Genomic DNA, 15,898 nt, shown 5'->3' with positions numbered 1-15,898 from the left:
GTCTTACTTGGGGTAAACTCTAACTGAGGAAGGAGTCACGCAGGCTACCAGCTCCGGCCTCCTGCGGCAGCAGTTCCCACCATCGCTTCCCACGTTAGCAGCAGCATAAGCTGTTAGTGTTGCTGTTGCTGTTACATCATTCCCATGTTACATCAATTAACTGCTGGCAGCGGCAGACGCAGGGCACATGATGCGCCCGTCTTGTGTTTTTTGCTTTTGTTGATCCCGGGTGTATTTTCCGCAGTCTAATAAAAGCTTCTTACGAGTATTCTTCGCGCTTTGGGAAGATGACCGTCAGGACGGCTGTTGTGGAGATTCGCAAGTATGAGCACGGCCCACTATTAGCCACAGGGGCTGCTGTTGGTGCTGGCCTTGCACTGCTACTGCTGAGGCTAATGCTGCTGCTACAACTGCAGGTGTTGGTGCGTGCATGCATGTCGCCTGCAGTTCAGCCATTGCAGAAGTGCTGCTACTGCTGCTGCTCCTTGTGGGATTGCAGGCATCTTGAGCGGGAAGGGGACCTGCAGCAGTTTGAACTGGCGTTGTTGGTTAATCTGCTTCCCCGCACCCCCGACGAGGCCAAGGCACACATTCCTTCCCTTATCCGCCTCTCTCCTGCTCGACTTTCACGGATTATTGACACCTTGGAGGTTTTCAGGGTGCATGCGTCCTAAAGCAGCGTCTGCAGCTGCTATGGCGTCACTGGTGGCCGCTGTGGTTGCTACTGTTGTTGCTGCTGTCTCTCTTCGGCGTGTTGGGTGTCTTTGACTGCGTGTGAGGAGCGCATTTTGCCAGGCCCAGTTCCTTGTATGCACTGCACTTCAGGACAGCAACGCATTTGTAATCACGTCAAAACGAGCTCTTCAATATGCCATTTTGTCTGTTTCTTGGCAAAGATAGACAAAGAGAAGAACACTTAAAGGATCTTCTTGATACTCCTCTTCCCGACATCGTACGCTTGCGCGCACCTGGAGGGAGGTGACGAACATCTGGGTGTGGAGGACTGCGTAGGCAAGTCTTTACATGCTGACGCTTTTATTGATGGGCTTAAGTATACTTGTCTTAAACGAGCATGAGAGCGTGTCAACAATTCCACTTCTTATGTTCGTTTAAGACAAGTATACATACGCTCAGCAATAAAAGCGTCAGCATGCAAAGACCTGCCGGCGCACTCCTCTACACCCAGATGTTTGCCACTTCCCTCCATTTGTGCGCAAGCGTACAATGTATCTTTCAGGAAGAGGATATGCTTATCAAGAAGATATTCTTAGTGTTTTCGTACATAACGACCTTATTTATGCATGACTGAATCTGCGCGTGCATACTTTCACGCATAGAGTAGGAGGAGGACACGCATTAAATATATGTGCATCCGCTCCCTAAATATTCACATGCATGCATACCCTTGTATATGAGAAAATCGAGTCATCTGCATACACACACACTTAAACCCAGCCTAATCACAAGAACAAACACACGAACTTGCCTGAAGGTTCAGGTTGCCGAAGTACGTACGCATGTGCATGCTCACGCGGGCAGGCTTATGCATGCATTCGTCTGCAGACGACAAGAGACGCACCGATGATCTTCTCCATAACTGAAAAGAGGTAGGGTGATCTTTATGAAAGTGGAGTTGTGGGGACGACTTCACTGGAGGAGTTTGTTGCTGCTTCCGCGCTTGTTGCTGCCTCAACACTGGCGCATGTCTTCATCATCCCATAGTGTTTGGGAGTTCTTCAAAATGGCAAATTGTTCTCTATTTACTTACTGTCTTTCTACTTTGGGTTCTGTGGCTCTGCTCTCTGCGGCCGCGGAACTGCACGGGCGTCTGCATCGCCGACTGGAGTCACCGAGAAATGGGAGGTTCGCTTCACGATTTGGCCTTGACTGGTATCTATTAAGCACAACTCATGGACGAGTTGACAAATACAGGAAAGAAGTAGGAACTTCCCGCGAAGAAAGGCGGAGTGTCTTACACGACTGAGGACCTCAACCCTGGCAGAGGGGTGGCTTGAGGGGTGTATATGTTGGCGAACTCCACACGTTCAGGTGCAAGGCAACAAGGCCAAGAATGAATAGCATTTATACCAAATAAAAAAACAATACTGAGTGATATTTCAGAAGTCTTCATCTTTCCCTTCGTTGCTTCACCACAACACGTGGGTCACTTGGCCGCCACGGGGGCTCCCGGCGGCAACGGTGGACAACCTACGAGTCCATCAACAAATATGTTCCTCCTGATGTTTCCCTAGCTCCCCCCCTTTATTTTTCCTTCCTGCGTTTTTGCTTTTTTTGTGCTGAGTAATTCAGTCGAGTCCCTTCGCCATATGCACAATCGTCGGGGTGGTGGGTAGGGAGACCACGGGTGTCACCAACGCGGTGTCGCCACCGAGAAAACTGTCTTTGTCGCAAAGGCAGTTGTCATATTTAACAAAATTTTTAAAGGTCCACCGACGGTACCTCTGCTGCAACCCTTCATCCCGAGCCTGTGGACCCTGGCGAGTCCTCTCTCCCCCGTAGAACTTAGCGAGAGGCCAGACAGGAGGACAAACGGTCCACTTCAGCGCTATACCAGGTGCCAACGCACCTCTTAAGTTTTTTCTTTGAGGTATTTCGGTACAAATACGCAATTGGAGCCTCTACAAGCAGCGTACAAAGGCCGTACTACCTTATTCGTTGTCACCGACGTGCACCACCAGCAGCAAATACAGCCGCTGCAAAGGCGCCACCATGCTCTGGCTTCAAATCAGGCTCTTGGATCGATCAATTCACCCTTAATACCAACGCTGCTGTCAAGAAGTGCAAGAGCCGCAGCAGCTACCACGGTAGCAAGTGGTACGCGTAATAACAGGCACAGTCTACAGCGGCACCAATGGGCCGGAAAGAAATGTTCGCAAGCCTGCCTGAAGTTGGGATGCGTCGGCCTTCCAGCTCTTTCACTGTAGACCCAGAATCTTCAGCAGCTAGAACACTACAATCCCTATGCCCTCCTCGTGCAGCTGCAGTGCCTGTCGCAACACCTGCGACACCACCTGCCACTGCAATAGCAGAACGACGGCCATGGAAGCCTCGCTGTCTAGGGGGCAGCTGTTTCCCCATTATTAGGTGGTTTAGGTGAGTACTGCAGCACTTTACACCCTGTGCACAACAGAAATTCCAAGCTCACAAGCTTCGGCATGATGCTTTATGCAGGCGCTGCAGGAGCCAAAAGCCGAACAAACGTCAGCAACAGCAGCAACAGCTGGTAGAGCTGCCCTCCCAACAACACACTTTTCCAAATGGACCGCTGCCCCCCAAATCCATTCGGCCTCAGTTCCAGAAACACGAACAGTTGCAGCAGCAGTTAGACCTAAAGCATGAAAGGCTGCAGCTCCTACTGCAACAGCAAGACCAAGACTCACGGAAGCAAAAATACGCAAGGCAGCGGCTACTCCAACAACAGCACGAGCGTCAAGAAAGGCAGTTGATGCTGCTGCTGGGATCAGTCAACAACAATGGTCTCGCTATACCTTACACTGGGGGCGGCAGCAGCAGCAGCAGCAGCAGCTGCTGCTGCACAGGGGTTAGTGGCAGGAACTCAGGTGCTTCTGCAGGTCTAAATGCTCCTATACTCGGGACACCTGGCTACAGCAGCGGCCACAGCAACAGCAGGAGCCGCAGAAGCAGCACCAGCAACAGCGACTGTAGCAGCAGCCACAGCAGCGACCGCTCGCAGCCGCTGATGTTCTCGACTTCAGGCTGCAGCACTTCAGGCCTCTATTCTGTGCACTCCGCCAAGTCGCTGGAGCCTTCAATGCTCTGCAGCAGCAACTGCAGCAGCAGGCAAGGTTCGCACCGCCCAACAACCAAGTCTCCAAGAGGATGGGGTAGCGATGCAGCATCTCCACTCCCGGGAAGGGGAGCTTCTGCAGTCAGCCCCTGTGGCGTTGCCGATGCAGTTGCAGCAACAGATTATTCCTTAGCTGCGCCGTTACCTGCAGCAACAGTGGCAGCTGCTGCTACATGTGCTGTCACTGGGGGTGCTGTTGGTGCAGGCCAGCATGCGATCGGAGGTGATATCAGTCGTGCTGCAAAAATAGCCATGCAGCTGCCATTTTTGGAGTTGGTGACGGGGGTATCTGCTAGAGAACAGTCAAAAGCAACGGCGACTATTTCAGTTAATTCTGCAGCAGAAAGAAAACCAGGGATTCCTTCACGACCCGTCAGGCGTGCAGGGGCTGCTGCTGATGCAACAGACGAATGGGAGGGCCCCGACCTAGTTAATATCCAAGCATGCAGAAAGGACTGGCACAAACAGTTAACACTACATCAACATCACCTGAAGAAGCAATCACAGGGGCGCCAGCAGCCAGCACGCCAGGACCAGCAGCAGCCAGCATTGCAAGAGCAACTGCAAAGGGAGCAACAGCCAAGCGCAGCAGGCCATTTTTGGTCTTCCGTAGCTTCACGAACACCGCGATCCACTGTGGTGCCACAACATCCAGCAACAGTTGCAAGCGCAGCAGTCCCGAAGGCGGCAGCAATGGCAACGAGCGCCGCTGTGCCCAAGGTTGTCCCTTCTCGTCTTGCTAGCAGGCTCGCGGAGCCCTCTGTAGTGTCGAGGCCTGCGAGCTCAATAACCGAGGTGCAAAACACCCAGAAGCAGCAGCTGCACCGCAGACAACTGGAGGATGCAGGGCTACGAAGTTTGCCTCAGCTGGGTGGAGGCTTTGGGGCAACGCATGACAAATGCGTTTCCTCGCTTCCTACACCTGCTGCGGTTGAAGATGGGAATGACACCGAGAAACGCAGCAGGCACCCACCCAACACTCCACCCGCAATATGTGGTAGTGGATCAAAAGCAAAAGCTGCCGCAGCTGTCTCTGGCGTATGCACCACTTCTGTAGACGAATATGCTGCCCAGGCCAGTGGTGCCGTTGCTGTGCGGGAAGCTGCTGCCACAGACGTCAACGGCCAGACTTCTGAGGAGACGCGTCAGCGGCAACTGGACCGTCAACAGCAACAGCAGAATGAAAGTTTAGGTATGGCGCATGCTGAACTGCAGTCAAAGGCGCATTCACCGTCGCAGCACCAACCCCAGCCAGTACAGTTGCAGCGGCTACACCATTCCCCAACGCGTGCAGGAAAAGACAAGCACCAGATGCCTCAGTTGCCACCGGGCTGTTCCGAAGGCCCTCACACAGGAGCCGCCGGTGGCTCTCCGTCCGTTGCTGCTGCTGTTGCTGCTGTAGAGCTGGCTGCAGCAATGGTAGGTGCTGCCGCATCAACTGCGGCAGACACCGTTGGTCCTTCAGCCGAAGCCCTTGTGTCCTCCGTCTCTCAGAGGCTTAGTTTCCTGCTGACCACAGGAACAAATTGCTCTTTGCGGGCGCCCCGAAGGCAGCAGCAGCAAAAGCGGCACCATGATGCAGGCCTGTATGATGATCAACCGCGAGTGCAGCAGCGGAATACTGCGTTGCTTTCTGAACCCAGTATATCTCCCATGCAGCATCAGCAGCAACGGCAGGCTCACGAACAGAGGATGCGCCAGCAGGTACTGCAGGAACAACTGCTAGGGCAACGGCCCGTTCAGCAGTCGCTGCTGCAGCGGTCCGTGCCTCCCTTTCCAGTCACAGAAATGCAGGCGAGCTGCATGGTGCAGCAACTTCCTGCATGTGAATTGGATCAGCATCAGCAACAACAACAGCGCCAGCGGTTGCTGCAGCGATTGCAAAGGCCCGTACCCCATATCTCACAGACTGGCGTATACGCGACAACTCGATCAGAGTCTCCTAGGAGGCTCCAGCGGCGCCTTTCAGCGCCTAGCCAGCAGCATCAGGTGCAACAGCAACAACTGGTATTACACGAGCAGCAGCAGCGGCAAGTGCCGAAGGAGAGGCAACGAACATTCTTTGGAGTCCATCTCTCAGCAGAAGCGGAAGCGGCTGCTGCAAACGCAGCAGGGGCCGCAGCTGCAGCAGCTGCAGCCCGTCCGTTTTGTGGCGGCAATATTCCGCCTCCCTTTGATGCATTTGATGCTGCTCATCAGCGCCAACAGGTGCAGCAGCAACAAGCCACTTTAGTGGCTGAGCAGTCGGAGGCCTATCAGCTGCAGAAGGTGCAGCCCCTTCGGCGCCCCTGCCCCTGCGCAGATCCGGCTGCTTCTACAGCAGCCGATCCTGCAGTCCCCAAACAAGACTGGTGTTGTTCGCCACGCGCGAGTCGTGAGGTGTCCTTCTGGGACCCAGCGCCCTGCGACGGTCCTTCGAGGACCCCGAGCTCTACATGTGCATTCACACCTCGGCAGCAAGAGGAGGCTGCTCCTGGCCGTCGGTCTCCCGCAGGGCAGCAGGCAGCTGAGGCTTCTCGCCGGGCCCTGCTTCTCCGAAAAAGTTCCCAAGCGTCTTTGCTCCAGATTTGCAGTGCAGCGAGTCATGACCAGCAGGTGCAGCAGCCGCATCCAGTTCAGCTGCAAGCACGCTGGGGAACTGAGGGTGCCCATGCACTACCGATAGCAGCTGCAGCCGCAGCAGCATCAGGCCAAAACAAGTTGGAAGGCAGCGAAACGAGTCCCACAGATCTTTGCAGTAATAGCACGAATGTAACTTCGGATGTTTCCTCAGCTAGAAGCATGCAAAGTGCTTTGACACCACAACTCTTGCATCCCCTTCGCCGTACTCCTTTTCCCCTGCAACGGCTTGGGGCAGAGACAGAGCCTGAACGAGGAATAGGGGCAGCAGTAATAGAGAGGCCGCCCACTCCTGTTCGTGCGGAGAGGTTAAGAAGGCGGTTGGAGAGGCTTCGGGACATAGGTCAGCTCAGCCGAGACACCTACCCAGCAGCAGAAGTGGCCTCATTGATCAGCGGTGCACGGGTGGAGAAAGAAGGTCCGTTTCCGGTGTACGTGCTCGACAAAGACTGGACCCTTGGCTGCAGCGCCCTCGACCCCGACTGGCCGCAGAAAATGCTGCAAAACACCAAGGAAGGGATAAAACTGCATTCTGAAATCAATAGGCTTCTCGCCCTAGCGAAGGAGGTTGACCTTGCACACACGAAAGAGAGAGCTCAGTAGAGAGAATGAGCCGCACGCTGTATTTGCCGCTGTTGCCAATGTTTTCGTGGCTGTCGCCGTAGCTGCCCTAGCAGGAGGCGCCACTCCCTTGTGCTATGCATGTCTCCTACAGTTGCTCTGCTTACTGCAGCCTTAAATTTCACTTACTCTCCTGAGCCCCCCCGTACATCCCCGATTACTACTTAGTCTTCAGTTCATCTCAGTAAGGACTCAGTAACGAAGCTGCGGTTGTACAGCAGCAACAACATCAACACGCTGCATTGGGTCCTTCAGGAGATCTTTATCGCAAACTCCTTTCAGGCAAGACCTTTTCCTTTGACGCAGTTCGAAGCTTTTGTTTTTGTATCCATCTTCACACTTTTGGCTTAAATGCCCTGTAGGCTTTTAGGCTCCCCTTATTGCTTTTGCTGTGCGGTCGCTACAACCCACTGTGGGCAGGCTGGGTGGTCCTTTCAGTCTGCGTATCTGCTGCTTTTTGTGCTGCCGTGGCTACGATGAGGCACTACAGGATTTGACTGCCACAGCGGCCTGCAGGGCGCTATAAGAAGCACCTCGTGTGCGTTAGGCACTGAAGGAGCCCGTAGTGGACATCTACCAATTGCAGAGTGACCCTACGGTTGACTCCCAATTAATTTTGTGCACTGAACCTTGAATGCCTTAGTTTAGAGACAAGAACGAAGAATGGGTGGGGGGGAGGGGGTGTAACAGGGGCATCGAGAAACTTGTATGAGTGTTGCTGCATGCCTGGACCATTGCGCGGTTTCCGTTCTTGTTTCACGTACGAAAAGAATAAAACTTAGCGGATGGGCTGTGTGGCATTCTGGTCGTGTGTATCCCATTAGCAGCGGTTTCCTCTCTTTGAAAAAGGGACAAAGCAAAATGGAGTAGGGAGAGGCTAGGTGGGTAATATCTCCCTTAGCGGGACGCGATAGTTCAGATGTCTAGTCAAACCCTTTCAACGACAGCTGTGTTGCGTATCAACTACTTTAAGCACTGCCCACACAGCAAGGGGCAGTTCTTATTCTCCGTTACTTGGAGGGCTCCTTCCGCGTGGTTGTCCGCCTTGCTACATGTACTCAGCGGTAGCCGCTCGCTTTTGTTTGGCTCTACTTAATTGTCTCTCTCCCCTTTCGTGCGTCCGGCACTGCAAAGAAGCAGGCAACGTCTATCCTCCTTCGGCGGTAGAGGCGCGTATTGCTGCGCTGCACGGGGGCTGTCTACGAGGATCTTTGAGGGGCATCTCCAGAAGCAGCCCTAGAGGATGCCGCTGTGCTGCCCCTACGCAGACTGCTCCTTTGCTTGCACGGTGCCATCCCTCGAACACCCGCCACCTTTGAATTCTCCTTTGAGGGACCTTTCCAGTGCAGTGAACTCTGCGGAGGTGCTTCATTTTGAGACGTGCTTTCCGTGACGCCTACAGCGCTCGGGACCTCTTGTGGCGCCTTCTGCAATCTCTTTGAAATATACCGCACGAAAAACATAAACAACTCGACAATGATTACGAGACAAGCAGCTGCAACGACGACAGCGACACTAGCGTTGTAGGTGGGAGGGCCACTTACATCAGGCGAGTTCGCCTCCTGGAAAACAACCGCAACACCCATAAGCGCGCACTGAACTGCAACGAGGCACCAGCCCAGAAGTTGGACTGCTCTAAATCTTCTGTTCAGGCTATTCTTAAAGTGGATTCAGTAGTTACGATAAGGGAGTTAAAGCGTGAAGCCTGGGATGCAATGTTAGGATTCGGATGACCGCAAATCGCCTGATTGCGTGGTCAAGGGCCTGCAGAGTTGGAGCAGAAAACCTCTCAGGGGTGTCCTTGGGCTTGAAGAGGTCTTTGGCCGTCTGAGAAGACATAGCTGAGATTGAGATGGGGTCTGGGAGAGACAGGGCGTTCCTGTAGCAGCCCGCCCACATCTGGTGCAGTACAGAAGCCAGCACGTCGTCTTCTCTCATGCCCTAAAGGATCCCACAGAAGAACACTTTCAGCCACTGTCATTTTCGTTCGTTGCCTCTGCACTTCCATAGGTGGCCCATGCTTTGCAAAAAGCACAGGAAGAATTTCTCGCTCAGCGTAATACGCGAAGACACTTCCCGATCGAAGCATACGCGCTCTAACTCACTAAAAGTATATACATGTCTGGTGGAAGCCTTTGCGGGAAATGGGGTATTCGAGTTCACTATTCAGGCTTCTTAAGTGCTCACGTGTTGAGGGGACTTTCCCCTGGCCAGACGTTGATAGGTTTCGCGGTTCTCATTCATGTAGTCGTGTGCAAGTGAGAGACAAGACAAGGCGACGACTTCTCGATTTGTTGAGGAGAGGGCGGACTCTTTTCTGCAAGACATGAAGAGATTCCCGTTGCTTCCGAAACCAGTAGCTAGATAGATAGGGGATGAACTGCGAGCAGCGGCATGCTGGCATGTGGCGTCGTAACTATTTGGAATTCATGGTAGTGATTCCAGGCAAACTCTGCAGTCTCGTCCTCATCCCGTGTCACATCCTACGCAAGTGCATGTGCATTTACATGCCTAAGCAACTAAAGAAAATAGTTGGCACGTGTGTGCTGCACATGCTGTTCGCTCGCAAATAAGAGCATGAATTTATCCTAGTTACTAGATGAGGAACCACTTCGTACATTCCCACGCAGTCACGGGCGCATGAACTGGGGCTGGGATGCAGATTGAGAAGCCGCTACGTTTACATTCTGTGGAGTGAATAGATGAAACGAGTGCTGCTACAGCGAGACGGTCGACTTGCTCAGGGCTCCACAGTATGACTACGCAGTGTGAGTAGAGACAGGCCGTAAGCTCCGACATTGTGGATCCCCTGTGAAGGTCTAGAGTTGGGAATGCAGAACGATGAGTAACTCACTGCTTTCTTTCCGCCTCTTCCTCGTAGCGAGGAAGGTCACCGCCGGGGTACAGAGCAAAGACCGCCATGTCGACGCGAGACTCCTCCGCATCCAACAAGGACGCATATTGAGTTTTTGTTCCCTTCATTTTAAATTCAGATGGATTTGAAAGGCGCATAAATTATGTACACGCGCGCCTTTGTTCAAGTAGGCTGTACGGGCGTACCATGTACCAGTGGTGAATGACGGGCGGGCACCGATAGCTGCACGGGGGGGCCACGCACAGCAAAGCGGTTGAAGCAGACAAGACCGTGTATACCCCACACCAAAACCCTCAAATATTAAATTTATAAACCGCTGCACGGTGCGTGGTCGGGGCCTTTAGTAAAAAGAACAACAACTCGTTCTGCTGCTCCGGGAGGTGCCCTTCGGCTGCTGCGTTAGGCAAAGAATGGCTGGCCACTCCAACTCCCTCAAAAAATACCAAATAAAGCACAGAATTGTAGGACTGAGCTTCGCTGACAGGATTTCGGGAAGAATGGATGTGGGCCTTCGGCCCAGTCGGAAATTACCAAGTTTTTTCGTGATAACGGGAGTATCTAGTCGTGCTGGCGCAGCAAAGGAGATGCAGCGCGTGCCTCACTATTAATATTAGACTGGAAACTTTAAACAACATTCCGACAAATTTTTGCTTCAAAAGGGTCAAATGGGCAAAACGCCCCTTCATGTGAACAACATTTTGGTTGCGCAAACCGACGAGCCTGTTGGGGCGGTGCCTCCCCCGAATGTTTCTCGCGGGCGCTCCCAGTGCACCTCAAAAATTACGCTGTAGTGGTATAGGAGTGCCACTACACCGCAATGCCTGAGAAATTATTGTGTAGTGCGACTCCTACTTGCTGACAAATTGACAAATTGCTACCTCGAACAGGTCAAATGGACCAAAGCGCCCCTCAGTTTGAACAGCATTTTAGTTGTGCAAATCGATTTTTTGTGGTAGCGTTATACTTTCAAACGTGCACACGGCGTATGTTAACGACTCATGTGACCGCAAGGCGACAGTTACTCTCTTCAGCGCACCAACATTTCAGACGCAGTGTTTTGGTGCCTATCCACGATAACTCCCGTTTAACACGACTGATACTTTTTCGGACCTGGTACTATGGGTGCAATAGACGCTTTCCGCTATCCTGTCGCAAACACATATGCACGCCGGCCACGGCGTTTCCCTCGAAACAGGTCACGGCGCTTTTCGAAACGCTTATAGCGGAGAAGGCCAGTAAAGAATCCCATAAGGCTAACCTATGCTATACATTCTGTTTTTTTTCGTTGACTTGTGGGAGTGCGTACTCACCGCTGGGTGCTTGGATGCTCTGCAGAAAACATGAAGGCCAAACGCATCTCCTGAAGCTTAAATTCTAGCCTGCGGCCGTCATTTCCCCGGCGACTAAGTCTGCCCTGTTTTGGAGTCTGTTAGATGACTCAGAAAACGACTCGGAAGCCTAAAAATAAGTCTGGTGAACGGATGAAAATGGTCTATACGTAAAGAGGACGAGTTACCCACTGGGTGCCGTGGCGAGGAGAGTAAACCGAGATCATTGTCTCTGCACTGTAGCTTCTAGTAGATGTAAAGATCCTCCGGTATAAGGAAATGCGCCACCGCATTATTCCTAGGCCTTGTAGACAGTATTCTCGCTTCTATGCTTTTAGCCTGGCTATTGCTGAGACTGGCAACCGTACCTTTTATGACGCTGCTTCGACATCTACCTTCGGGCCCTTGGTCTGGACTAGAGCGGAACACGCAAGCTCCTGAAAAAAGTCAGAAAAGCAACTTCCAGCAATAAAGAATCGCCTGACGAGGTTGCAAATCTTTCATCTCAGGCTTTAAAGAACCTGACTTCACCAATAAGCTAAAAACGTATTAGCTTCAGTAGGAATCGAACACATGTATAACGAAGTCAAAATCTGCGTGTAAACAATACATCCAGTTCACCTGGACTCGATCTTGAATCATCATATAGTTTAAGGGGAAAATAGAGTAAAAGAAACAATATCTTTTTGCTAATTTTACAATTCATTGTACCTTTCATTGTGGCACGCATTTCGAGATGAACCAGCTAGCTCCAAATTCGATTAGCATTTCACCGGTCAGTGTATCTTAAACACGGAGTTTGCCGATACTTTGTCTACTTAAGTGACAGTATCCACGTTTAAGCAAAAGACGTTAACAACAATAATTAGCTGTTTTCCTTCGCGTTACGCCCTGCCAAGCTTGGTCTGTTTTGGGTTTTACGCACTTTTCCGAGTAAATCATTACGGATGCCGAGAAATTTCGGTGTGGGTTTCAGTGGCAGAGGACATTTGATCCACAAATAAGTGCCAATTCAGCTGAGAAAGCCAACGCATTCGTGGTCTGTGAGTCAGTATGGAAAAAGTCAATACTTAGTCAAGAAAAGCCAACATTGCGTGCGAGCGAGATTAGTTGGGAGCGAGATCCCATCACAAGACGGTGAGCACAGAGAGCAAATAACCATCTGCAGCATAAGCTTTAGCTTTGAATAAAAGGTCAAGTAGAAGAGAGGGAAGTTATCACAACCAGACATTTGGATTCCTCTTCGCTCTCGATACTGGAACCCACGCCCATTTCTGTACGGACGAATCCGGACAACGCCACTTCTTACATGCAAAATTTCATAAAGAGATGAAGGTGGATATTGTGTAGAAATGAGCAACTTCAGCCTAAGCAAACCGAGCTAGCACAACTCCGACCTCGGCAACTTATGGGACGGCCGGAACTGAGGGAAATTCACCGCGTTCAGCCCTATTGCGTAAAAGCAGATCAACTAGACAATTATGCTGACAATTATGCCGGAGTAATTGAACTCATAAATGCACACCAATAATGTTTTGCTCCACAATTGTGGGAATGTGCATGCTGGGAAAGTCACCCTGTGGCAGGTGGGTATGCGCACGAAGTGACCCCCGGAACCATACCCGACCTAGGTATGACTACTGACTACGGCTTTTCTTGAGAAAGCTACCTTTACCACTAACACAATCTACGTAATCATGGTAATTTGCATGAATATCTATGTTGAGAGCGTTTTTCTAGACTTTCAAGTGCTACACCTCGTCCTGGCTCCCTAGGGCCCCGTTTCGGGCTACTCAGTGTCGCGTCGCCCCACGACCATTAAAGGCCGTGGAGCTGTGCGTATCCCAGTGGCACTGTTTTCCCACGCATTCTGCTCGTCAAATATTTACTAAGTTTCTCAAGAACCAGCACATGCAATTTCTTGTTCTGACTGGCAGACCCTGCTTGCTCTCACGCCACCAGTAGTAGCCACGCCCTGGCCTCAAGGAGAGTTGCTGCCAAAATGGTGTTACTGCATGTAAAAACGGCGGATGAACAACATCAGTTTCTGTTTGAGACAAAAACAAGCGAGACAGTGAAAGATGTTATTTCAGCTGTCACCACACTGCATCTCACGCGGCTGAAGGCACTGAAGGTGGCAGATGCCGCAGAGGCGGTGGCAACATATGGACCCTTAAGACCAGAAGAAACTAGAGGACTGACAGAAGAAGTCAGTACCTCGTGGCTCCTCTCATGTCTCCTCTCGTGTAGGGTAAAGAAAGCGGTGGTTTGCACACTTGTTGCGGTCTAGGGGGAAGCGCTCAGCCTGTGGATCTAGACTTGGTCTACGGTTTGTTCACCCTCAGGTGGCCAAGCTGTCCAACTTAAACGTTTACCCCGAGGGCCCCCCGACAAATCCTGACCCGCATTTTTACAGGACTGGATTGCCCCCTCCCAAAGAGGTGGCCGACGTCATTCTTCGCACCTGCGCAGAGGCCAGAGAGGCCCTGTCGCACAAGAAGGTGCATCAACAACAGCACTTGAGGGTGAAAGTGGTAGAAGGTGTGAGGGGGGGGGATTGGGGAGAAAGTGCAGTGCACACTTCATGGCAAGAGGAAGCACTTCTGTCCCAGGCACTTGCGGCGCAGAACATGAGCAACGAGGTAGACAGGCGCATAACAAGATGAACGGAAGTTCAAAAAACAGATAAATATCAGAGATATCAGAGGTTCTGAATAATTTAGGCAGACGGCGAGGGGAAGAAACGTGAAACCCACCCATGTGCAGATTCTAGGTAGACGTCGAGGAACACAAACGTGAAGCGCAACCGCCTGTATACCCTAAATGCATGCATTGTCGTGCCCCAATATATTGGGATCATTCCAAGGAGTCTTTAACCTTGAAGGGGAGAAAAGAGGGCTGACTGCTCTGTTTGCGCCTATGCTCCGTGGAATTAATGCGTCCTGCGTTGGGGCACAGGCAGGCAACTGCTTCCGCCTCTCACCCGTTTCCCCGGGGTGTCTGTACAGGTTGAGCGTCGGGAAGCATTGCTGCTGGAGGCGGTACAAGAGACGCTTAATCTGCTGCGGGGGGCGTTGCAAATCGCCTACCCTGCAAACCACGGCCTGCCGTGCTGGGAGCCCGCTCGCCTTCTCTTGGAAGATAAGGAGACTACCGGTGGCCAGGATATTTCACAGGTACTCAAGAGGAAACAAATGCAAAAACGTTCCCTCCAAAACGCCTTCCGAAAAGCCTTTGGTGCTATTGCGGTTGCTGCTGTCCCTGCTGAAATGCAAAATAAAGCGCAGTATGGATGGGCTTGTCCCTTTGGTTCCGACTGAAGACAATACCACAGCTGTCCCGCTGCCCCTTGGCAGGCTGCACCGTTGATTTCCTGCCTTCCAATTGCAAGTCTGGCTGCACCTAATGGCTTAACGGAAACTGCTGCACCCGCTGCTGCTGGTGTTGTTACAGAATATCACTCTAGAGAATGCCTGTCTTTGGTGGACGGGAAAGCAGCTGCACAAGACGGAGTGCCTCAGCAAATATTTAGGAACAAACGAGAAGACAAGGACAGTGGTGCGGCTGCAGCCTAAGAATGCGGGTACGATATCTGAATCTCCCCTCTAGAACCTGCAAAACACCCTAAGTTGAAGATAAGCGCAGCTTCAGGTCCTGCCCATCGGCCTGTTCAAGGCGGGGGTGTTTTTTCTTAAGGAAATGCAAGGAGGAATTCATGGCCTCTCGTCGCCTGCCTTTCTTCCTGTTCGCTCTTCCCTGCGCATAAATGCGCAGAAGCCTTTGCTGTTGCTGCGGCATCTGCTGCTGCTGCTGCAGGACCCCCCGTCCGCGAGCCTCGGATGGATGCAGAGACGCACAAGGCTGTGCTGGCGTACTGTCACAAGAAGAGACAAGAGGATAAAGTCCGTCAATCCCCCCAAAACCTGCTATTGCCTCAGCTGCGTCTTCCTGCCTGCTACCTGCCCATATATTCCGGCGGCGTCCCTGCGACCCCCTGCGGGGCCTCCTCCACGGACTTTTACTGTTGTCGGCAGTCTTGGGGTCTGCCTAGTTGCACTTTGCTTCTCGTTATCCGCCTTGCGGCTATCTCTTGTTTCCTTTCGCCTTTATCCCACGTTAGCCTGTCTTCTGAACCAGTGAATTTCACGCAGCACGAGGTGGTTAGTGCTTCGGTATGCTTGCTGCAGACAGATGCCCTGCACGGGCATTCTGTCGGCGCCCTGTCGTCTTTGTCTCCTCTCTGTGCCTCTGACTCTAAATTGTCCCGACGTGTTTCTGCACAGATTTTTTCTGTGTGGCTGCTGCCGCTACCGTCTGCCTCGTTCGTTTCGCTCCTTGCGTGCTTTTTGCCGGTCTGTCTTTGCCCTTCACGTCCAGGACCCTTTCTGTCTCTCCTTGCTTCATGCTGCCTTTTGCTCTCGTTCGTCGTTTTCCTTTGGTCACTGCAGTGGCCACCCCTTGCGCTGCCTGTACACTTAACTTGTCTCTAGGCATTCGCTGAGGATGACGACGACTCATACTTGTGTTCACCGTGGTCCGACCCGCGCGCTCTGAAGCAAAGCCTTCTTGGCATGAACGGCCCCATAAGGTGGAGAGCATAAACAAGCAAACAGCAGGAACAGCAAG

The 15,898-nt window shown here is 52.1% G+C and overlaps 2 protein-coding genes across 2 annotated transcripts; both read left to right on the top strand.

Moving 5' to 3' along the window:
* Nucleotides 1-2,887: 2,887 nt before the first annotated feature.
* EAH_00024480 (hypothetical protein, conserved) lies at nt 2,888-7,051 on the top strand (the record flags this gene model as incomplete). Its single annotated transcript, XM_013396759.1, has 2 exons — nt 2,888-3,114; nt 3,193-7,051. 2 exons carry the CDS (start codon nt 2,888-2,890, stop codon nt 7,049-7,051), a joined length of 4,086 nt encoding a protein of 1,361 aa, XP_013252213.1.
* A 6,223-nt stretch (nt 7,052-13,274) lies between these two features.
* On the top strand, nt 13,275-15,524 carry EAH_00024470 (hypothetical protein, conserved; the record flags this gene model as incomplete). The annotated part of the gene is made up of 6 exons (XM_013396758.1): nt 13,275-13,481; nt 13,618-13,914; nt 14,281-14,448; nt 14,726-14,855; nt 15,089-15,313; nt 15,460-15,524. The coding sequence occupies 6 exons, from the start codon at nt 13,275-13,277 to the stop codon at nt 15,522-15,524; spliced, it is 1,092 nt and encodes a 363-aa protein (XP_013252212.1).
* Between the last annotated feature and the right edge of the window lie 374 nt (nt 15,525-15,898).

This window comes from Eimeria acervulina, genomic scaffold, assembly GCF_000499425.1.
Source record: "Eimeria acervulina Houghton genomic scaffold, Eah_scaff192, whole genome shotgun sequence".
Classification (NCBI taxonomy): domain Eukaryota; phylum Apicomplexa; class Conoidasida; order Eucoccidiorida; family Eimeriidae; genus Eimeria; species Eimeria acervulina.
Note: the sequence above shows the minus strand (reverse complement) of the source record. Positions and strands in the feature narration are given on the sequence as shown.